Source organism: Neodiprion lecontei, chromosome 4 (assembly GCF_021901455.1).
Source record: "Neodiprion lecontei isolate iyNeoLeco1 chromosome 4, iyNeoLeco1.1, whole genome shotgun sequence".
In the NCBI taxonomy this organism is placed as follows: domain Eukaryota; kingdom Metazoa; phylum Arthropoda; class Insecta; order Hymenoptera; family Diprionidae; genus Neodiprion; species Neodiprion lecontei.
In genome coordinates this window covers 24,386,072-24,410,333 of record NC_060263.1, presented here as the reverse complement: position 1 = coordinate 24,410,333, position 24,262 = coordinate 24,386,072, and the positions used below count along the sequence as shown (strand labels likewise).

General features: G+C 39.2%; 1 protein-coding gene and 1 long non-coding RNA gene across 2 annotated transcripts in view; one reads left to right on the top strand and one right to left on the bottom strand.

Annotated features, from left to right (window-relative positions):
• Positions 1-4,548, bottom strand: part of LOC124293884 — a 49,856-nt gene extending 45,308 nt beyond the window's left edge. Inside the window, exons 1-2 of the long non-coding RNA XR_006903758.1 lie at positions 4,381-4,548; positions 1,993-2,090 (exon numbers count right to left, since the gene is read on the bottom strand). This is a non-coding gene — a long non-coding RNA (uncharacterized LOC124293884). The remainder of the gene's footprint in view (positions 1-1,992; positions 2,091-4,380) is intronic.
• The window catches only part of LOC107220928 (Down syndrome cell adhesion molecule-like protein Dscam2), a 182,430-nt gene that overhangs the window by 66,925 nt on the left and 91,243 nt on the right, over positions 1-24,262 (top strand). Inside the window, exon 3 of the mRNA XM_046736696.1 lies at positions 2,014-2,097. Coding sequence (XP_046592652.1) covers positions 2,058-2,097 — 40 coding nt within the window. The 5' untranslated portion in view covers positions 2,014-2,057. The remainder of the gene's footprint in view (positions 1-2,013; positions 2,098-24,262) is intronic.

Genomic DNA, 24,262 nt, shown 5'->3' with positions numbered 1-24,262 from the left:
CGAGTTATTCACCCTGTGGGAATTATTAACGTTTGTTGGTTGTATCTGCTTGATCCTTACTTCTAAAATCACCAATAAATAAATTTGTAGTGTTCCTCTACAACCCTCTACTACAAATTTATAGTAACCCTCTAACAATTGGCTTTGGTAACCCAGAAATTCACAATTTGTGCCGTCAATTTATAATTTTGGAAAATAAAAGGGTCAATAATTGGGTCTAAACGTGTCAATAACTGGTACACTTACTTTACTATCTATAATGAGACTTTAGATACAGTACAAAAGTTTCGGTTAAAGCTTTACGGAAATCGGTCCAGGAGTTTTCGAGATCAGTGACAATAAGAAGGAAGAAACAAACGCTTTATCTTTGTAATAATAGTCCAGGTGTACGGATCCAGAAACGTGCGAGAATGTAATCCCGTAGTCTTTTCGTCATTCGACGAGCCGATTAGAGAATTTTAGTACCGACGAGGCGTTGAAACTGGCTGAGGGGTGCTCCAAACGGCTGAAGTGGGGTTTTAGTGTTAAAACCTAGAAACGGCACGAGATCTAAAATGCAGCGATAATGAGGCTTGGCCAAACAGGTGCTCTTCACTACAGGCACGAGCTGCCGCTTCCGTCGCGACAAAGCATTTCAAATTTGTTCCATCTCTGAACAAAGCGAATTGTTGCCAGGTCTGCACACCCCTTCAACAATTTCGCGGAACGTCGGATGTACGTTTACGCTCATCCCGCGACACATCTATTCTTTTTCCCAAGACGGCTCCAACGCAAGAGAAAAAACCAGCGACAGGCTCACTCAACGACGCTGCAGGTATATAACTTTTTGGTACAAGACTCAATATGCTCACCAAGCGCGTCTGACTCATTAAATGCTACCAGCTGCCTTCTTAGACAAGGAAATTTCTCCAGCAGAGCGACCGGAGTTAAAAGAAACTGGAAACCGGCCGTCTGTACATATTAAAAAAGTACTTTCACGCTGAATAGAACTGTGACTGGTATACGTTGGCAAGTATTTGATTACAGGAGAGTTGTGTTCCAGACATGTAAGTTCGACAGGGCAGAAACCAAAGGTTTTTGGGTTCGGAGCAAGTGGCATACGATGTTTTTATGACCAATTGGTATAAGGGGAAATTTTTCATTATTCTAGTCGTTAGAATAAAAGACAGTACTGATTGCTACTTAAGCAGCGAGTGATAAAAAATATTGCATTGTAACGGCAAAGATGAATGCGAAGTTATAAGAATATTGTGTTCTTGTACTAAAATTTGAATCTTCGTTGACTGTATATGAAACTCGCCATGTTGTAGTTCCCATTTTTAAACACAACTTTGAAATCACAGCAACTCGGTAAAATTAAGACGATCAATATTCATCGAAGTTTGAACATTTCTTTAATTCTTACGCTTTTTGTACGTAATACGGGTCCATTAGTTACGTCGGATTTTATATTTCTGAGGTTGGATTCTAGGAAATTACTTCATGTGGATGTGTAATTTACTGCTAATTTTGAACTAAAAATCGGGTTTTCCGTGATATTGAATTTAACGAGACCCTGCACGGAAAGGATTATACTAAATTCCGTTTATTTTATGCTCCATTATTCGCAATAAAATATCTGGCAGCTCAGCCAGGACCAGCTATTAGTAGAACCTACCCGATATTATTCCCACTGTCCATTATTGCCGAACTAGATCTCTTGCAGTGCCCGGCTACACGTATTCACTGCTTAAAATAAACGTGGTTTTAGACGCTTGTTAGAGACTAAAATTCGTGCCCTGATTACTCCGACTTTGGTCGGAGTGGCTGCTGTGATGAGAAAAATAGGACCGTAAAACAAAACAGAATTGAGTAGGTAGTTCGCAGTTTATGGAAACGAGAAAATGTCGTAAAGTGAGCCGCGAAAATATAGTAGAATAAATATGTGTATCAGAAACTACTTTTGTTCGGAAGCTGGGAACTTGAACTTTAAGGGAATCACACTGAACGTACCTTTTTGGTTTTTGGTTACAGGAGACTTCTAGGCATGTGTTGAACATAGAGTCTGGACTACTGGCATGGAGTTTGATCTGCTGCCTTTTCTTCTTTTACTGTCAGGTAAGGACACGAATCAACGTTAGATTATGAGGGCCATTTCTGATTTACAAGCAATTCTGGATGTAAATATAGCAATTTGAATGCAGTGGCGCATAAACCGACGCATGCCGACTTTACCGAGAGTTTGATACAGTAATCCTGCAATTAGCAGGATAGGAAGTTCCAGAATACAAGAAGTATCAATTCACTTTGATGTCAGTTAATGGTACACTGTAAACTTCGGAAAGTAGTTTGCACCACATGTCGTGAGAACAGTAATTAACTGAACGGCATCATTCTTGCAGGGGGTTTATAAATATTATATGCAAATGCAATTATTTCTCATAATTTCAGGAACCACGATATGAATAGCATGTTAACAGATTTTAAATAGGATTCAAAAGCTCAAATTTGTGCAACAGATGTCGTAAGATTTTGGTAAGGTTCAAAAACTAGAGTTCTCAAAATATTTTAAAAGCCTTTGATGCATTTTAAGTTTTTGAAATTTTTTTTAAATCCAGCAAAATCGAGAGCATTTTTTAAGCTTACGAAATGTTTGGTTGTAATTTAACCGAGCTTTCAGAATTTCTGAAAACACACAATAAAGTCTCAAAAATTTCTGAAATTTAAACAAAATCCCCAAAATTGTCAAAAGTTCAGATCAATTATCACGTAGGTACACATATTCGGGGTACGCGACGAAGATCCGATGCATCAAATTTAAATCTCGACGAACTTTTCCCCGGGGTAACTGACTGAGCGTTAATTAATCAACAAACATCCGTTGCCCGAGGCGTATTTTTACCGTGTAAGTAATTGAAAATATTTAATCAATTACCGCGTTTCGTTATTCGGTGAAAAGACAGACGTGGAAATGCTGAGCTTTCGGATTTATTTGCGCAGAATAGCAAATGCCGCGATAACCCGGACTGGGAGCCACCCTGACCGTTTCGCCACATCAAATGTGAATCCATCGATTTATAGACGTCGATGATCATGTCCCAAAGCTATCGGATAGTGCCGGCTGGTGTAAACGCAGCCCTCGGTCCGAACTATATCGGCTCGACGTACATACTTACAATTAGAATGCAAACAGCGGTGGATTCATGGGGCCAGATTACAGCCATCGAACCGGTTCGCCTTGAACTGAACACCCCGACTCCTCTGGCCTCACCCTCGAGGGTTAAGGGACAGACGCTTCTATTTACCGACGCCTCTCGAACCGGCCGACTCATTGACGTCAGTATTGCGATCCGAAACACCCGAGGACAAACATTAATTTAACATAATTGCTTTTCTACCATCAACACGAACATCGTCGTCGTCACGTGATTAGGTCCAGTGTTTCATCTCCAACGTCCGGCGATACCTAAGATTTATACTTTTCAAATCTTTTCGCACCATCGGGTAAATTACAACGTAAGAAAATATGTCGGTGTGAGCTTCTGCGGACTATAATTTCGTGTCAATTTAACACTATCTGTGATGTTAATGGCTACTATCCGATATCGGTTTAATAATATCTGATGACTACTTAACACTGTCTCATGTCAATTTCGGGTCATGCGATGTCAATCCAACACTATCCGATGCCAAGGTTTCCGAATTGATCATGAAAATTGTTCTATAGCAGTCTGCACACTGGCGAATTTTAACACCATATTTGTTACAGTGTGCCTATTATACAAATGGCCAGTCAACGAAATCGACTAATTAAAAAGGTTCATCATATCGAAGAGCAGAAGTAAACAGCCGCTTTGAACGGTAGCCGACCGCTAGATGCGGTGAACATTCAGTCGCCGTGTATAAGCCGGAAATGGACAGTTGCCAAGTTCGATTTTGGATACACTAGCAAAATTGGCAACGATGGGATAGCGGGAGGTGCATTGCGTGGTGTAGAGGCGGGTAATAGGGAGGGTTAATAAGACTAATAGCATTCGGTCGAATATCTGCGGCTTCGGATGAAAACGAAATACCGTTGCGTGTCGATGATATTGACGCCGTTACTGCAACTAATTGGAAAATTACACAGTTCGACTGTTTCTAGGATGAAATTCAGTATGAAGCAAAGAAAATGTTTTGACTGCCCCTGTTATTTGAGAAAACTAAAATCTTGGGCTCGACAATTATCATTTTAGCAAATAACACGCGAACGGCTGATGGTCAGTTGATTATATTGAAAATATTTACAGTTCTGAGTTAAGTAAAGGCAAACCGATGTTCCGAATTTCATTTAAATTGATTCGTTCGTGAGATTATGTCGTTATAAAATCAATAAAAACATTGAATTTTTATGCAACTTACGAACTTCCTTAATGCAGACTGCTAACGCTCCAAAATATCCAGTTTGAACAATACATGCAATAAATTTGGAGAACTCGTTTATCTTTGAGATTGAACAATTATCGAAAAAGTTTTTGTTAGCTTCCCTGGCTATGAACAATTCTACAGCTAGACTTTCGTTGTACTTGTGTATCGTATGCAGTGAACGTGCATCGGCAACTGTCTCGATGCAGCATCCAGTTATTCGAGAGATTTGGGAATACAAAATTCCTCAAGTCCCTTCTCCGATGATTAGGCCAATCGAGGAAATTTTCGCGATTGCTACTGCTGGCAACGTACCAAGGAATTGTTCCTGATTTTCCCAATCCTATCAGCCTCCACCTCCCTCCCTCCTCCCCCCATCCCCCGCACCCCTTCAGCTCGAAGCCGTCGCTCCAATCGGCTTCAGGGATTACAAAATACGAGGCAACGAGAGAGTGAGAGAGAAAGATATACGAACGGAAAATAAATGGTATATCGCTTAAATCTTGCATATCTCTGCCGATGAATAGGTAAGATAATTTTCTCTGATAATGTGGCTTACTGTCGGAGATCTAATGTAAATGGGTAAATTAGTATCAACAATAGATGTTATAGTAATTACTGATAAGTAAACAGTTTTTGAACGTATGTTTGATTAATCGTGTATTGATTTTTTCTCAATCATGTAGAGACTTTTGTATTTAGTTATGTATTCTGAAAGCCATGTGATTGTGAACCCTAAGTTATTCGAGGCTTAATGCGTAAATCATTTGACTGCATCGTACGCTGAATTAATTGGTAATAATTAGCAATAGTGTCACTCTTTACAAGTTTTATTTTCGTGGTAAAATTCGAGAAGCGGTAGAACGTTGACGATTCCGTTTGTAAATTTGCCACACCGAACGATAAGGAAAAATAAATGGTGGCTTGTAAAGGCCTGCGTGATTTTCAAAGTTGGTCGAGAATCCAGTCTAACAATTAGTGTAAAATACGACAGACAATGATTAGTAATCAATTGTCGTGTCTGACTTTATTTCAATAGCGATAAATTTCTTTGAAAAATTCACTCCAGAGTTATCAAGAAAAAAAGTCCCCCAGTGACTTCGTGTGAAAATGAACAGTCCAACTACTCGAAGACAGAATACCAGGCTGATCAAACAGCAGCTCACCAATGACCATTCAAGACCTGATTTTACGCTTCCCGCAACGATTTAGAAAATTCCTCAAAGTGTACCCAGAGCACCGAGGAACAGGTATGAAATCTGGGTTCTGTTGATGACATCCAGAAGAGACGAAGATAGCGGCTGACATGTAGATGGCCGTATATGGGCAACCAGGGAAGTGCCGTACCTACACCACAACGCAAGGGAGGTGGTGGAGGAGGAAGGTACGGTTTGCAAGGGAAACGTCGAACCCAGGGTGAGCCATGGACGACATGTAATCGATCAGAAGCACTTTGCCGACACTCCGCACGGTGAAGTGCCGAGCGTGGTTGTCGAAATACACTCGCATGGTGCGAAAGCCGTGCAACTCCGCTGCCGACTCGATATGTTATTTATACACGCATCCTGTACTACAAGGTGTATATACACGACGAATCGAGTTCCACACTGCCAGGCTCATCTCTTAATTACATCGCACTTACCCGGTTTCGTGTCTAGCCGGTCGTCTGAACGCCTCGGCTGAGCTCTCCGCGCTGTCAGACAGACCCCAAGTGTCTTGCAATTGTAAAACATACATCCAAGATTCATCGAGAAATCAGCACTGTAACTGATTACCAGTGTTGAGACAGGGAATTGATGATTGGCCAAATGCGAAACCGGAGTGTTTGAGAAAGAGGAACGTACGTCTTTATCGAACATGGTGAACCATTGTAGAGTTTGAGGTTGTTGAGTCAACGGCAAATTTTCACCGTCAACATAGAATGTCTCCGATACATTTGATTCTTATAGGATATTATAACGTGGTTGTTTACCTTCTAAAGGTTCGTCGTTCACATTAGAAGGATTCGAAGAGTAAGAGTCAGCATTCTGAAGAGCAAACAATAAATTTGTAGCGGGATAGGATGTTCGAACAAAAAACCAACACGAAACGGTACCCAGCGAACAATGCGAAATTTATGCGTCGACAATATATCGAGGGTTTGCGAAGCGGTCAGGGAAAACCGGATATCCTTTTCAACGTGATCAATGTCCGTTATCTCACTCGCTCTGAAAAAGGGATATTTTTGCGATTCGGGCAACGCCGGCTGGGAATGCTACGTCAGGTATGACGTAGGTGAGGTCAAACTCTTTCAAATCGTCATTGGCATCGCGGTACGCGAAGCGATGACACGTGTTTGGCGAGGGTGCGATGCGGGTATGGGAAATAGATTAGCCACGCTTTTCACATACATGCAGCAATTCAAAAGCACCCGTAGTCTAGTCCATTCCAGGTTATGCATACATCGCGCCGAATGAATTTTTCACATATTCACGAGCGGCAATCGATTCCCAGCACACGGGAGTTGCTTGGTAGTCATGAGTTTACTTATCGTTCCGGGCATGTTTGCCTCCGTATTTTGATTCATATTTTCATCCTCCCGCATCCATCATACGCCAGCTCCAATCTAATCCATCATCTCTACGCACAGACGAACCAACGTCGTCCTGGGTTATGCCATCGGTTTGTACGTGCTCTGTGCTGCTCCGCGTGCCTGGAGTTCAGGTCAGCTTAGCACGTGCGTCGGAAGCGTATCCAAAGCCCGGAGAGTTACGCCGTATGCTCTCTATGACGTCATTTTTTCAAATGAAATTCAATTTTGCACGCAAGTTTTAAGCCGTGCCGGAAAATTTTAAGACAGTTCTATGATGGAGGGTTAATTCCGATTATGGTTTTCTGGTTGTAGACATTTTGGTTTCTTCGGAATGTCTGTGAGAAATATCAAGACTAACGAGCCCGAACTTCGCAGACAAAGATTATTTCAGTCATAATCATAGGTAAAAGGGACAAAATTACTAGTCTTTTTAGCAATGCTCATACCTACGTTTTCAGCCTTGATCTCCTGTATCTGTAAATGTATGTCAATTTCTCTCAGTGTGTGTGTTTCAATCTAGAAGTACAACCTACTAACTTCTATCTCTATAGATAGACAATTGTTAAACAAGTCTACGTTATTTTGAGATTTTTCAGCTTTAATTGTATTCCGTATGCTTGAATCCAAAAGTGTATCATGTTGGATCCCTAAACCTCGAAGTCAAGCCTTCATTTCGTCAAGATTGGGCAATAGGGGACAAATCATATTGTACCGTGTTCGTTTGTACCCTTATTTTATTTCGACATCTAGAAGCCTCGAGCGATTGATATTTCAAGCTGATATATCGTTGCGACGGTCCATAAAACAGCTTCACGTACCTTGTAGAATAATCCATAGTCGGAGAAATGGAAAGATGAGAAGAGAATATTTATGCTCGGAATTTTGATAAACTCCAATCCACTACTTGTGAAAATTTCATGCAAGACAAGTCTTACCGTAAGCAAAGGTGAACATGAGAGTAACCGATCCTTCCACATCAGGAGTGCACTTTACCACGTAACATGCAATTCTTTGTTCGATTTCGGTATGTTTTATTCAGCCGGAGGCAAGGTGGAAGATATTTCATTTCAAAACACTCTACGAGTATTGTAGGATTAAGTCTTGTTCAATGGTTTACTCATATTTTTCAATACATTGAAAGAATCATTTACGTCAAGTTGTACGTTCCCCTGTAATTAATGGTATTGGGAAGATATTCAAGGCCTCGGACTTTGACTTTGCAATTGTTCCGCAGCAACTGAGGAAGAAAGCGTCGCAAAACGCGATCAATTGCTGCATTGAACATCCCGGTAAAAACTTGTCGAAACCGATAAAACCCGATTGGAATTGAATCGGATACATTTGGGTCAATCGCTAGAGCTTTGGCTTGCTGACGGGGAATTAATCGAAATTAACGGTTCTGAGTGGGGCCTTAACTTTAATCGGATCGAGCTGTATTGGTCAAAAGTACTTGTTTATACATGACGAGAAGTGAGAGAATCTGATGTCGTTCAATGAGAAAGCGTATCTTGTACGTATTGGTAGCAATCGTCGTCTTTTGAAGATAACTTTCAATGATCATACATAACTACTAAATTTAGGGTTCAACTTTAATATCTGGCGACTCGGCGGATATGAAAAGATAAAATTATTGTTATTTCTTACAATCATCCGAACTGGGTTGAATAATTTTTCTTAGCCATGGAATTCGCTCCGATCGGGACAGCTTGTTTCCGAAGCCGTATGAAACGCCACGTATGAGAGACACCAACCATCCGCAGCGAGTGGACATTCATATCACTGATTGTAACTCTCTTGCATATTGCAGAAGCTTCGACGTATTCCGCATGCACAATTCACTCCATCAATATTTCACGTCCCGATGTATGTAGCTATAGGTATCGATTGTCACTGTCGTCTGTTACCAAGTGACGTAAGTAGGCAAATACATATTTGCGTAGATATACGTTCCAGCTCGAACGTCGGTTCATAGAGCCGCTGCAGTCAGACTGCACATTCCGATCCATTCCCAGGTAGAGTGCATCACACGAGCAGACCGTTATTCATCCTCGGAGGTTCTTCCCATCTCACCATCTCATTAACGTCAAGCGTAATGTCGTCTCTCTGGTTCGCTCCTTCTCATCTCCGTCTCATTCCCCGCATTCAGACTCATTCAAGTCCGTCTCTCCTCTGTGCCTGGCTGACGGCTGGGCGCAATGTTACAGATGGACTTGGAATCGCTAAAAGCCCGAGTGCCGGGAAGCCGTGGCCTGTTTCCCTTCAATTTTCCGGAAGCTCGGTCTGCGGCACTCGCCATCGTCCATGCTCGACGGGCCGGGATGCTGCTTCTCTATCGAACGATGGATCGGTCGCATCGTATACCGATATAATCCGCTTACCGCGTCGCAGTCTGACGGATCCGCGAGCGGACCTAATCCCCGGAACCCAGACCAACCCGACCCAACCAAATCCGCAGCTTCGACCCAGCCTCCAAACTCCGGGAGTACCGGCAAACTGAAACCGTCGGATGATCTATGCGATTCGCCAATTCTACGCTAATAATTGTAGATGTCACGGTGTAACATTGCCAGCTGAGATTAACCCCGATCCATAATAACCCGCCTCGTAGGAATTTCACCTTCCAATGCTGGATGTCGCAACGCGAAAGAATCGCGATCGAAAGCATCGGCCGAAGTCTGGGAGAAGTATTGTGATAATTCGACGATTCAAGATACTGTGGTAGACAGATCTACCGATTCGGCACTTCATGTTGCAATTTTTATATAACATGAAAGCAAATCGATGTGGCGTCGAAATTGGAAACGGATAAAATGGAATGACGTGGAATTAACGAGAGTACTAAATTGCCAATTACGTTTGAGATTAGTCAACAAATATCTCGAACCACGAACGAATTAAGGTTTACCGTATCGGAAGGGCTGCAAGCACGTCGCTGCAGAAACTTATCATCCAATTTTTTCTCCTCACTCTGCTGACGTGGCGGACAAAGTGTTTCGCATACTTCAACGGTAAGTTTGAAGGAAGATTTCTAACAAGTTTCAGAAGTTCCAGAAGCGTCTCACCGCATTCCGGAATGCTTGTAATTTCACTGTTTTGGCATTCCATGAGCAATTATTAACGGTCTCCGGTTGTACACCATTCCCGTTCTTACGGCTTCAGTGCTCGGTATACGGGAAAACAATCCGAGTAGACATGTTGCGACGATTTATTTCCCGAATCGTTAAATTTATTGGTCTAATAACAATTTAAAGCGTTATACGGCTGGAAAAGCGACGCAAAATCCATCTGCATATAACGGGATAGAATTGAGTTTGTAACAGCGATGTGTTCGTAGTCTTCGGGGAAAATGTTTAAAATTTTGTTCATTCACAGTGTTTCCGAATCGAGTATCGGGGTATTTGAAACTGACCGAAGGATCAGAAGATGGCTGTTTTTCAGCAACATCACGCCATGGTTACGGGCCCCTAGAAATTTCAACAGCATGGTTACGATACTCCGATTCAATTCGTACCGCTGACTGTTCATCCGTGTTCATGAAGCGATGATTTGCAGCGAGAGATGAATACTCGCGGTGCTTCGACGGGCCAAGTCTGGTGATCTAGATCCCCGGTCGGTATCGTAACAACCGACCGGGGATACGCGTTTATGGATACAGTGACAAGTCGGCATGTATAACGTACAATATACAGCATCGGGACGGGCAGTGCTGGAGATGAATGGGCGTCAGGTACGATCAATAGCCGAGGGCTATGAAAATGAAGAGTGCTAAATCAAAATTAATATAAAACCCTGTCAGCGGCACTATGGATCAGGGTTAATTGAAATTCCATTTTCAAAAAGTAACATTAGAGGGATAAAAAATGTCGACAGTGACATGCGGATTTCGCGTATCACCTCGACGACGAATATTGAATGGCATCACGTATCGGTTGCAAGCTTGGTTTCAGAGCTCGAGAAGAATAAAAAATTTTCGCGAAGCTGGTGAACCTGGTTCACTTTGTTCCACCTTAAATATTATATTCACTGCCTATTTCTCGAGCCACGATAGATTCGAAATGAGGCAGAAAATCCAGTCTCGGATACGTACTGACGTTTCACCCGAGCGTCATTGACTTTTGAACACAGTCCAACACCTCGCGGGGTCTTGAAACTGAACAGAAGTCGGTGAAGGAAAGATGGACAGACTGCAGTACTTCTGACGCGATAGGCCCTCCGGCCGACACCCACAAGCATCCGGCAACAAAGGGGGATTTTATTTAATTAGCGAGTTGTACCAGGGAGCAAAGGCTCTTGACTCGCATAGCCTGCGGAAACGGCTTTGTGATCCACACGGGAAGAATCCATTTTGTACCCCAACTTTCATCGGAGTTACTGCAGGTGTATGATGTGTTTGCAGTGGATTAATGCGATGGTACGCCATTTTTTTTTTTTTTTCTTTTATGGCTTCGAACCTACTCCCTTCGTTTGCTTGAGGAGTAAAGTTCATCTCATTCGTTCCAGAAGCACGTTAGGATTTGGGTGGGGTACGAAATTGCGAAAAATCCTGACTATCAAATTATCGATAGTTAAAAACGTAGAAAGATCATAAGTTTGAAAAGATGAGCAGTGGAAAAATAAGAATTGAGAAGGGAAAAATGTAGAAATAAATTCATATCGACATTCTTTCTGAGAATCGTCAAAATTACGAAGGGCAAAATATTGAATTGCGAAAATACCGAAGAGACAAAAAGTTGCCTTTTCAAATGTCAGACTCGTGCTTTTGTCGAAAATCTACGAATCGGAATTTATCAGTAACGACTGATCAAAGACTCGAAATGTCGAAATTTCCCCCTAAAGACAGAATGGTGTTCGAAGTATTAGCTGCTCTCAATGTTTCATTTCGGGACTCTCATTTTTCTGTATCTCCGCATTCTGTGCCGTGGACATTCGGAAAATACTTTTTCGGTTAAGAAGGCATTCGATTGAATGAACTTTCGGAAAAACAATTATTCTTCTGGGTGATTTGTCGAAAATCTCAACTTCGGTGCGCTGATCGTTCGTTATTCTAAAATTCGTATCTCGAAAATTTCGGGTTTTCGACCAGCCGAGTTTTTGGTCTTTCGGAATTTTGACCTCCATTGCACCCAAAGATTTCTTCTCAATTTGAATTATAGTATGATAATGGATATGATGTTCCAATAATTAAAACTGATAATTGTCCACTGAAGATCTCTCTATTACCCGAAAACTTAAAAAACTTGAAATATTCAATTGGCTCATCTAAATGTCAGCTGGTTCATTATTAATTAGTAATTCACTTTCCATAATAGATTCATTACATACCTATAAGGAACTAACAGAATATTCAAAATAAACTCGAGTGATTGATGATTGAGAGCTTATACTCACGGTAATTTATGCATCACGATAACACTCGCAATTATTGTATAAATATGAAAGTGAAATAACAACTCATGTTGAAAGAAATTTTATTTGTACAAGGAAAAATTACCGTTTAATCTTCTCATAACCGAAACTTTAACGATGCACAGGGCATACAGTCGGAACAGAAAGTTTCGAAACAACGAAGACAGAAAAATACAAGTTCTAAATCTATGACCAACAGTTATTCAAGTTTTTGAAAACTTCGAAACCGACAATTTCTTACTTAAACGATATTTTTGTATCACTATTCAAAGTCAAAAGCATACCGTTAATCCGAATTCAATGAATTGTAGTTGATTTCCACCGTGATTAAACTCTGAGAATGAGTAATTCCTTTGCCGTTGAAAATATTCGATCTATCAAGATTATACAGTCATCAAAGTTAATGAGGAAACTCAAGAAGTGAAAGTGCCATTGAAAGCGCTGCTGGTAATTGCGAGGAAGTAAATATGTGCTTATGCGAAGCAGCTTGCAAGATGAAAATATGCGAAGTCGAAGGAAACCGTAAGAGTATCCGTCTGCATAAATCTAAATCTTTTTTCATGCGAGAAAGCTCATTTTATTGTGTCAATTCTCGCAGCTTTATTTCAGGATTTAATATTACAGCTTGACTCCGTATTCAATGATTTAGTCTTCTCTTCACGCCGGATGCGAACCTCCAGCTTTCAAAAAGAAGATCGATGCATAAGCACGAACGATACGAAACCGGCATGTTATTGACTCAGACAACTCTGACTTCGTATTAATTGGTTCGAGCAAGTTATGCGTGGCGCGACGATTGCCGCAAAAGCTCGTCAATGATATTTCCCTTTGTATTTTCCACTCCACAGCATTCGGTGCTTTCGTTATTTCCCTCCTTTTCTTTTTCACCTCCCTGATCTCTAACCTACTTCAATTTCGAGCTCTCCGCATCGCGTATACCTCAATTTTCTTTGTCCATCTTGATCTTATTTCGGCAATACGAGGGAAGATTATACGCTCCGCAAGGTGGTGTCGCGATTTTTTTTTTTTTTTGCCGTTGGTGAAAAAATCTTGATCCCCCTGATCCTGGAATTCGGGGAGCGACTTATTCGTGCTACCTTCAATTCAACTTGTACGTCTTCTCCCTCAATTCGAATATAACGATTCACGCGCAGCAAAAGAATCTCGCCGATCTCTTTCCGCTTTCGTAATTCCGGAATTCACGCTTTGATTCTTAATTCAGAGTTTCAAAAATATCGTGGACCAAACGCAATATACAATTCCATCTTCCATATACGTGGAACTGAAAACCTTCATTCCTAGACATAAAATTCAGACAAATATCAGAAAATACAGATTAAGTATTTTACTCGCAAAAATTTTGCTCTGTAAAAGGTAGTATCTGGTCCAGTCAATTTTATTTCAACATAAGTGAAACGTAATCAAGCCGTGAAAGAAAATCATACTTGTATAAATCCTATGAATCATCATGTTAACTATTTTCCACTATTCGAATGATTTTTTAATGACAAATAGTAAGGATTTTTTAATTACGTTTAAAAAGTTTTATAACAAATTCACACACGAATGAATAATTTTTTTACGTGTACATTTTTATGTTAACAACAAAATTGAAGTTTAGTGCTATTGAAGCTCGTTCGAGTTTATTGATTCATCAGCAATTAAATTGGCGCCAGTTTATATGTGGATGTTAACAAATCGGTCAAGTTTCCAAGTTGCTCTTTGATCTTATTTAAACTTCCAGGGTCTTTAATTCGAGTCAGAAGAGAAGTTCACGTCACATGTAAATACCGAGTAAGGAGGTTTATTTGAATATGAACTCATTAAATAATTTATTCAAGAGGAATAAATTTTAGTTTTCATCATGAGACAAGTTTTCGATACAGATGAAAAATACATACACACTGTCCGATAAAAGCTTTTTTATTTCATTCCAGCCGTGAATGAAAAATCTATGTTTGCTTATTGGTAGTGTGTGAGCCTTTTTTTTTTATTAAAAATGTGTTGTTTGTAGTAAATTACTATTCACTTATCATAAATAATTTATTTCATAACGAGAAATGGATCCCTGAGTGGATTACTCATGTTTAATAAATTGACTAAGTATCAAAGTATTTTAAATCTGTTTAATATGGATAAAATTAGAAGACCTGCGTTTGGAGTATTGACGTGATATTTAATTTTAAAAACCTAGTCTAATAAACACAGGAGACAATTAAAGTTCCATTCGTCAATTAAGATAAATCATCGAATGTTTGTTTTCAACTTACGGCACTAAATTCCGTACGAGTTTCGGAAACCTGTCGCATTTCTCGTAATTTTACAACTCTGAGAAGCTGTAAGCTATGCAATTGAGGTCTTTGGAACCAAAGAAAAGCCAGGAAGCCCAAATAAAGTGAAGAAATTTTTTGACAACTTGAGAAAGATGAAATTATCATCAAAATTAATAGTGAAAAAATCTTTTCTCTCGATTTCATCAATTTTATATCTTCTTATCCGAAACACGAAATCTATTTCACTGTAAAAGCAGACGGTACACATATCGAGAAGTATCATGTTCAGAAAAAAAAAAAAAAAATCCCAAGAGAATTTCAAAACGCTTCAAAGCATGTGAAAAGAATTTCGTTGTTAGATTTTTTCGTCGCTCTCGAGAACAAAATTTTCAATGTAGCTTTGAACAGCAGAATCTGAAACGGAACATTATGGTTTTGTGAAAAGAAAGAGAGAGAGAGTGTGTGTGGAAAATAGAAGGGAATAGCCCGGGGTATAAGCAGTAAACAGTGGAATCGGGCAGCGGGCTACAAACACGTATTACATTGTCTTCTCGTCCTCCAAGCACTTCCGCTTCAGTACTTGAATGCCCGTTGAAAGCGTTTTATTTCGACGATTTTTACGGCAACGGTACGTCGCGTCTTCGAAAAACAGCCACCGTATAATTTTCATTACCCACCCCTCGTGATGGCCGAAGGCGTTTAAATGTGAAACGAGGTAAAGAATCCATTTCCATTTTCTCCGTTTATCGTCTTCCAATTTTACCCACGACAATTCATCCGCGTAACCGCGAGTAGGGGTAAAAAACTACAATTGCTGATTGATGGAAAAACAAGAATATCGAATTTTCATAAATACGAAAATTTTATTCGTAAAATTTTAAAGTGAAGAAAGTTCGAGTACAAAAAATTTGGCATTCTGTGTTCTGTCCTTTCAAATCACTTCTCCATACTTCGAGTTTTAACATTTTTAAATTTTATACTTCAAGTTTTCGCTTTTTCAAAAACTCGTCATTGTGGCCCTTCGATTTTTAGATCTTTCCATATTTTCACCCCCACCCGAAGTCGCGAATGGCGCTTTTCTACTCACACCACGTGCCGAATTTGCTGCAAGTTCCACGTCGCGGTTCGCCGGAAACGCGGAGGCTGCGTGGGTCCGGAAGGCGAGGAATTTGCAAACCGTGGTTGACCGGTCTGGCTAATGAAGACCTTCGAGTCATGTGCAGAGCTTCGAATTCCAGCTGACCCGGCGGCGTGTTTGCAGCGTTATCAGGAAAGAAGCAGAGACGTGCTTTTCTGCAGGATTCCGATTCCGAATTGAAGAAAATATTTTCTCGCGTCCGGATGAAGTTTTGATTCTTCAATTATTTCGTCCGTAACCAAAAAGTGAAAATGAGTTTTGTAGTTTTAATTATTTTTTAGATTATGGCCAATTGGACTGTATTTTTATTTTTGTAACTTATGCGATAATTTGATATTTCGGAGCGACGATAAATTTGTTTTGAGGCCTTGTTTTACTAAAAAACGTAGTAAGTCAGACGTAAACAGACTTTGTGTCACAGCAAAAAATGTAGTTTTGACAACTATTGTTCTGTTAAACAGTTACCGAGTTACTTCTATCTCATTTTATAGTAATTCCAACAATATTCAAAACTCTCAGTTTCTCGCTCGAAGAAAAGTATATTCAGATTCAATAAAATTTCTAATGATAAAAAAAATTGCTATCCTCTGCTGATCAAATTTTTATTCAATTACAATTATCATCTTGTCTGAATAAACTCTTTTTCATTCAACAAAAATTACTCAGTTTTTTCTTTCAGTGGTACGATTCATTAACCATATCCATGCGAAAACCGTTGAAAATATACTTCACATGTGTGAAAAAGTTGATATCTCACCCTTTTTTCAAATCAAACCAATTAAGCCTTGATCGCTTTCAGCTTCACATTTTCGCTTCGAATTGAACAACGGGATTTGAAAAAAATAACTTGCTCCGGCGAACAATATTTTTCTACGCGCGTAGGCGTCCTTTCAGCAGTGCTCAGTGACACCCAAGATTTCTGAGGGTTGTCAAAAAAAAAAAAAAAAATAATGTCCGTATGGTCGGCGACGCGAGGCGAAGCGGTTCATTCGAGTGCGAAATGATTGCGATTTTATCGCCGATTCGAATCTGAATTGCAAATAGGTTATTAGTATTGTGTCCCGATGTATTGTCTCATTCATCGAACTCCGCCTCTCCCGCTATTGTTTAGAGTGCCATTGTTTATTAAATGCGTTCGTATTGTCGAGGCTCGACTGGCAGCCAGTTCGTTCAGAGGACCCTCGTCTCTTCGCCCCTGTCGAACCCGCGTTCCTTATCCCGGTTCCACTCGCTCAGTTTTTTATTTTTTTTTTTTTTTATTTTCCTTCTCTTTCTCATTTTAAAACCCCATTTATCAAGCAGTATTCCTCGAGAAACGCGAGCCCTCGAGTGAAACTGCAAGCCGGTTAGAGGTCAGGATATACACGTAATTGATCACCCACTTCCGGTTGTACAGGAACGGTGAATTCGCACTGCTCGTAAGTCATATAAAACGCAGCCGGTTCCTCCTTATTCTTTGACGAAGAGTTTCCTCCGCTTCAGATTGCAGTAGCTGTTCTATTTCTTCAAAGATACATGTGATTGCGAGATAAATATTTCAAGATTAGTTTCAGGAGGCGAAATTGTATGGTTTCGTTGACAGTGTTTCATACTTACAATTATATTATTTATACTACATGTATATACGCTAGGGTTGTTCACGCAAGAAAATATTTTTTTTTCAGTGGTGCTTCCTCATAAAATTGTTGTTTATGATGAAAAACAAATCCCCTGCAAATTTGAGCTCGATCGGATGCGATTTAGAGGTTTCGCTTTCGAGGCTTCGCTTTTACATTGAAATAACACGTAGAAAAATGCTTACCTCAACTCACCGTCCATTTCGCGTGAAAATATAGACGAAAATGAAAGATAATAAGCGCTTTTGTTTTCTCCTAATTTAATACGATTACTTTTGATTTTTTGATTTTTTCAGATTTAAGTCGCAATAATTCTCAAATTATGATAATTATTTTATACGGAATAAAACAATCGGAGTTCATTTTTTCAACCACGTAGAATTATTTTGCTTTCGATGCTGCACAAGAGTGTTGAAGAGCTCTTTGGAAAAGAAACCTTAAGTAGTTTTGAAAGCATTTTTGCAAACCGTTCGTCCGCATCATCCTTTCTACATCTCGTTAACTTCGGCGAGCCATTCCTCATTTTTTTAATATCGGAATTTGAGAACAAAATATCCGCTGAATCACGATCAATCACCCATATTTTCAAATAAGAATTTTTTTTTTTTTACCACTTTGCAAATAACTATCAATATTTTTTTTCAATCCGCCGCATCCATATGATAAGGATTGTTTTTCTGAAAAAAATTATTCACTCGTTCCATCGAACCATCGATACGTGGAAAATTCCCAACGACGAAAAGTTAGTTACAAAAATTTCTTGTCGCCAAAATCAACTTCATTTAAGACATAAATCGACTTCGGCCCGTTTTAGTTGTTCAAAAGTGACTACGCTGATCGTTTCAAGCGTAAATTCGCCGAATCGTCCGAATAAAAAATTGGAAAACCGGAGAAAAACAAAAATTTTGAATTACTTGAGACAAAAAGAAGTAAAAATGATATGAGACGAGCAACAGAACTTGGACGTTTTTCTCACGCGGTCCCTAATGTATTTTTGGTAAAAATCGTAGGTCGCCCGTAACTCGAAACCACCCTAAAAATTTTCTATACGCATCCTCGCCTACCGGAAATGAAAGGTATTTTTCAAGGCGACCCTTGGAGCGAGCAGCCTCTCGCACCACCCACTTCAACGGCTAGCCACCCACGCGATGCCGAAGATAAGGGGAGGTCGGGGTGACGGTCTCGAGTGTCTTGTCAATATGTATAGTGCCATCGACGTCTCACCGTTCCGGGAATATCTACCTTATATATCTCTTATCTGTGTGATACACACTCCAGATTCCCGTGTATTATGTACGCGCTGGGTGCAGGGTCACGCGCCTATCCGCCTCCCCTTGCACAACGCCGCCCTTCGCTCTTTATGTACTAAATTATTCCCCCGTCGCGCTTTGTTCCATCAAAAATGGAGCCTGACGCAAGGTGGGTCACACCGATGACTGAAAACCGTGCTTTCTCAATTTTTAGGGGTGAAATCGAATCGGGTCGCTTTCAGGGTGGCGCGGAATAGTTACGATCAAATGCACGCTGAGAGAAATGTCATTTTTTTTTTCACGGTGACAGTTAAATTTAAGCCAAATGCGTATCGTTGAAACGACTACTTTTATATTTTTTAAATTGTTATGAAATTAGGTACGAGTCACAGTTTTTCTGGAACCAGAATTTTCAGGACTGTATACTTTTTTTCTGTTAGCATTCGATTTACTAAATTTTTTTTAATCACTGATATGGGCTTAACGTCAATTTATTACTGTGCCAATATCGCGTTATCAATACTCGCGACAAAATAGTAAAAAATACTGGATATTCTGGTTACAGCTAAAAAAAAAAAATATTTATATTCATTTTGTACGGAAAAGTATATTTTTAAATTTCAAATCAAGATAGTTAAGAACTGTGTTACAACTGAAACGAAAAATTTCTCTCGGTGTGCAACGCGTAGGTACAGTATAATCTTTGCATAAATGCGCTGAGGAAAATTGTATTTGTTGGATATTCACCGGAAGAAGGTCTGTACATTACAATTTTTTTGCTGAACCTAAAATCCTCCCAAAATTAAAATACTTTTACTTCAAGCTAAGTGCTTTATACTTAGTCACGTGCAAAAATATCACAGATAGTTGTGATCGAAGAAACTCATTTTTTCAATAAATAATGCGTAATTATCAAAAATTTTACAATGGTTTTACCATTGAAACCTTTTTCTTCAACTTGCACCGTTCATGAGTTACGATCGAAAAACGAAAAAGCTTGCAATTTTCAGAAGTTGCTTTCACAAAAACAAAATATACGGATCGAATGTCTGACCCACTCTATAACCCTGCACAGTTTCATCAAGAATAGAGTCAAACACCCGGTGCGGTTCCCTTATCAGTCATGAGCTAAAATTTTATACTTTCGGGGAATTTTTCGTACAAGAACTAATGCTTGAACCTTGTTCCAGCATGACAAGAAAAAAAAAAAGAAAAGAAAAAGAAATAAACTAATAAGTTGCCCCAATTTGAAATGTCCAAGGGATCGCGTCTTGGCAAAGTTCAGAAAATATTCAGGCGAGTGGAAAACACGGCTGGAGTAATGAAACGAAAGGCGAGATATAAGGGATGTACGGGTATTTTAACAAGCATCCCCTGTCCATCTCATGGTGAATTTTCAGCGAGTTTCCCGACTACTCTTCGTGGCTTTTCCAACCCCGTCGCTCCAGCTCCAGCAAACGGAGTTGCGTGTTTAACAGCAGTTCGCGTCGTGAAAACTTAACTCGTAAACTTCGCTTCGAGCTGATAATTGCAACTGAAAAAGTAATTAAGAATTATTTTCAACCAGTCGCGGCAGGTAAACGCGTCGCACGGCTAGGAGGAAAGTTCGAAATTAGCACTGCCGTCATTCGCGTGTTTTTTCTTCTCGTTTTTGGCAGCCTTCTTGAGGCGAGGAACTGATGTCAGAAAGATGTCTCTTCGGTTTTGTTAACAAATACGAGGATTCGTCGCTCCGACTTGACACGATCCTTCGACAATGCAATTCCTTGAATCACATTTTCAGAATACGAATTTCGATCATTTTTAGGGTTTGAAAATATTTTATAGCATCTGGAACCGGACGTGATTCTATTTTTCAAAAATTATTCCTCTTTCTTGCTTTTTCCACGTGTTGAAATTTATACTGTATTTTTCCCAAAGATCGAAAATCAGATTGTTTATTTCTATTCGCATAAAACTAAAGTGACAATCTTTTATTTCCTGTCTACAAAATACTTGTACTATTGTCTTTAACGCAATAAATTTACTGAACATTACATCGAATAATAAATGCACTTTTTAATTTCAGTGTCGAAGAGAAAAAGTTATTCAAGATCGATATTACTATTAAACTTACACACAGAGCTTTCGAAATTTTTCAAGTATTATTAAAATGGCAAAAAATATTTCCTAGTAATGGAAAAAAGAGAAAAATCAAGAAAGATTCTGAAATGGTACAAGAGTTTCAATTGATACTTGACGGAAGAGAGCGCGGTCAGAAAATTATTAACGCGTTATTTGAAAAGTCAACATAGCGGATCGAGTGATGGATTCTTGGAATATTTTTTTTCAATATGGAATCAGCTTAGAACCCTAAAAGCATATGAGCTACCGAAGTTGTGGGATAACGCACGATGGGTTGCCTCATTTTATTTTTATACGCTTTCCTGATTCCGTTCGATTTCTCGCAAAATGGGATTCTTTCATCGCGTTCGAGATGTATAACGATATACCACGCAGCCTCTTTCCCTCGTCACGCGTCTTACAAAAATCCCTGATGACATCTTATGCAACAAAAAATACGTTGTTCCGATTTACATAATTTTATTTCATTTATACATCAATGTTTCATTACTTTGCTTTTTTTAAAACTATTTTAGCTCATAAGATAGCATAAGCTTTACTTCGAGTGAATTTTTTTAAACTTAAACAATGTCGATTGAGTCTTTATTTTGCAAAGATTCCCGTCATCTATGTTATGAATATCTAATGGATTTATAAAGCTGTTGCAGGAACAAAATTGCAGCGCACGGAAAGATGAAATTTCACGCTTTTTTTCAGCCTTTAAAACAAGATTTGTTTTTAAGTAAGTGAATTAAGTGAAAACAATCTGTGAAAGTTTTTACAGGAGGCAAACTATTTTTCTATGTAATGTTCGTGAAAACTGGCATTCTCAATTCCGATCTTCGTTTATCAGAAGTTTCAGTGATAAAGCATAAAAAAATTAAATGACTATGAAATCTGAACCAGTATGTTGATAACGATCGGTACAAACGTTTGGTCATGTCGCCAAAAAATTTCTGTCAATGACTTTAATGCTAGAATTCTTATAAAATAAATGTGAAACGTGTTAGTATTTTTTGCTCTCTTTGAACACTCTAACTTGTTTATGCCTGCAACCCATGAAATGAAAATTGCTGTCGTAAAAATTGCTCTGACGCATCAAATAAAAATTGTTGTCGTTGTTAAAAAAAAGGACATTGAATCCTTGAAGAACGAATGAAGCGTAATTAACAGATCTGAAGCAATTTTCTTCACCCGTAAAAACTGTTCCAAGCATTCCGGTCCTCTCGAAGGATATGGAGTGAAATCTCTGATGGCTAGCGGGAGTGAAATTGCGAGGCTTGAATTATTGCGTGAATTTTCTTCTTCTCACAATTAGAAACGCAAAGAATAAGTATAATGCAGAGAGAGAAAATAAATTAGAGAGAGAGATAAAGAGAGAGAGAGAGAGGGCTGGATGGAGTTTCGTAATTGTTTATTTTCGTGGCAATTATATTTCCCCGTCAAAAGAGTCGTCGAGTCTTTTTTACCTCAAATTTATTTCCGCACTGAATACGTCGAGTCGCGTGCCAGTGGTGCTCATTGTCAGAGGGAATCGCGCAATCCGCATGTTGCAGGGATGCAGAATTAGCGTCGTCTTATCTTTCGAGACGGATCAGAAATCGCGAAACACGATTGACCGGCTTCAACGAAATTTTGTTTATACACATTTGAAACAAAATAAAGAGACCCGCGTTTCGGCGTTTCAGTGAATGGGCACTTTTTGGCAACAAGATAAATACCGAAAGTGCGGATTCTCTGTAAAAAAACGTTCTAATTTCATAAGAATGATCTCAAAACGTTGCGTATCATTTTTTCTCAACTGCCTCATATTTTTACAAAAATTCAACACCCAAAGTAAGCCCGGATATTGAAGAATATATGACTCTACAATAGGGTGGTCCTTATTTAGGGCTCGGACGAATTTTTATCATTCACCCCCAAAATTGTTTCCAAACAAATCAAAAACAATTCCCTAATTATTCGCTTTATTACCTCAATTTTAACTCCTGTCTGTAAGAGGGTGGAATTTCTCGTTTGAAATACAAGTTTTTAATTATTTTTTTTTTTTTTCACAGAAAATGCACATTTGAAAAAACACCGAAACACGGGTCTTTTTATCATGGCCTAAATGTATGGCAAAAATTTTTTTATTCAAAATTCAGTCATGACTGGCTCTTTGCGAGTCTTGAAAAGAAATCAGCCGTCGTCGGTGAATAAAATGACACGACAAACGGCAAAAAAGTACGAGCTACGTCCCATATGAGCTCATAATTCCCAATCAAAATTTGACCCTTGACGTTTGGATTCGCAGTTAACTTGGAGCTATGACGCTGAATGTAATTTCTGCTTTAAGGCCTCCCTCGCGGCCTTTTTCAAGAGCTTTAAAGCTCCCCACACGCACCCCGACTTCACGTCTTAGTTCAACGCCGTTGGCTAATGCGTAACACGCCTTTTATCACGGTTATTTTCCAAATTTTCGAATAAGGTAGAAATTGTTTTCTAAAGAAAAGTAATATTATTCGATGAACCTGGATTTGATTGACGTTGCAAGTTACGAAACAAGTCGAAAACCGTCCAATTAGTATTAGTAGTATGAGGGACGGGAAAAAAATGAACGCATGATAATTCGACAATAATAAGTTAGCCACATTTTGCAATGTAATTTCTTAATTGTATGCTTATAAACTAGAGTATTTACTAACTATATGAAAACACAATTTCCAGGTTGGACTGTATTCTCGATAACCTTGCAAACGTGAATTCGCACAATTTTACAGATATATTATTCATGAGGCATTCTGTACCAATTTGCAAACAAATTTCGACTTTATTATTCACAACTTGATCAACATATTTTTCACTTTCCCAGGCGTTTGTAATAAACATAGAAACGTCTTCGTGCCTCCACATTTTCAGAGATTCATGAATAAAAATTTCGAACCTTAATTTTTTTACTCGATTATTTTAAAATCGGTCCCACGATGAAGATATTTTCTCATCTAATTAGTTCAAGACTTTGAAGATTTTTGGTCTGACAAGAATCAATGTTTACATTTAAACTCACATCGTGAAAATCGTGGAAAAAACTAACAAGTTCTTCGACTTCATGACTACAAAAAACACGCTCAAAAATCGGGTTTTCTATCATTTTCTCTGCTTAATTTCTCGCACTGGAAGAAACAAGGAAAGAACACCAACATTTGTAACACTTCGTAATTCACGAATTTTGCTGACTGTTGCAGCCGAATGACCCGGTTGATTACCTAATTCTCGATAGTCCTTTAACCCGGGTAAATATAGACACCGCATGTGTATTCTATGCTCATTTATATTTGAACAGCGAATGATTATTATACGATCCAATGAGTAAAATGAACGTTGAAGTCGACCGGTAATCGAACAGATTTTGCAGCAGTAACGTATATTTTCGATTCAGCTTTGTCAATGATAATTCACACTGTTTGTAAATGAGTTCACCATTGATTTCGCCAGAGGTGAATTTTTGGCACGAGCTATTCTGTTAATCAATAAAAACCCAG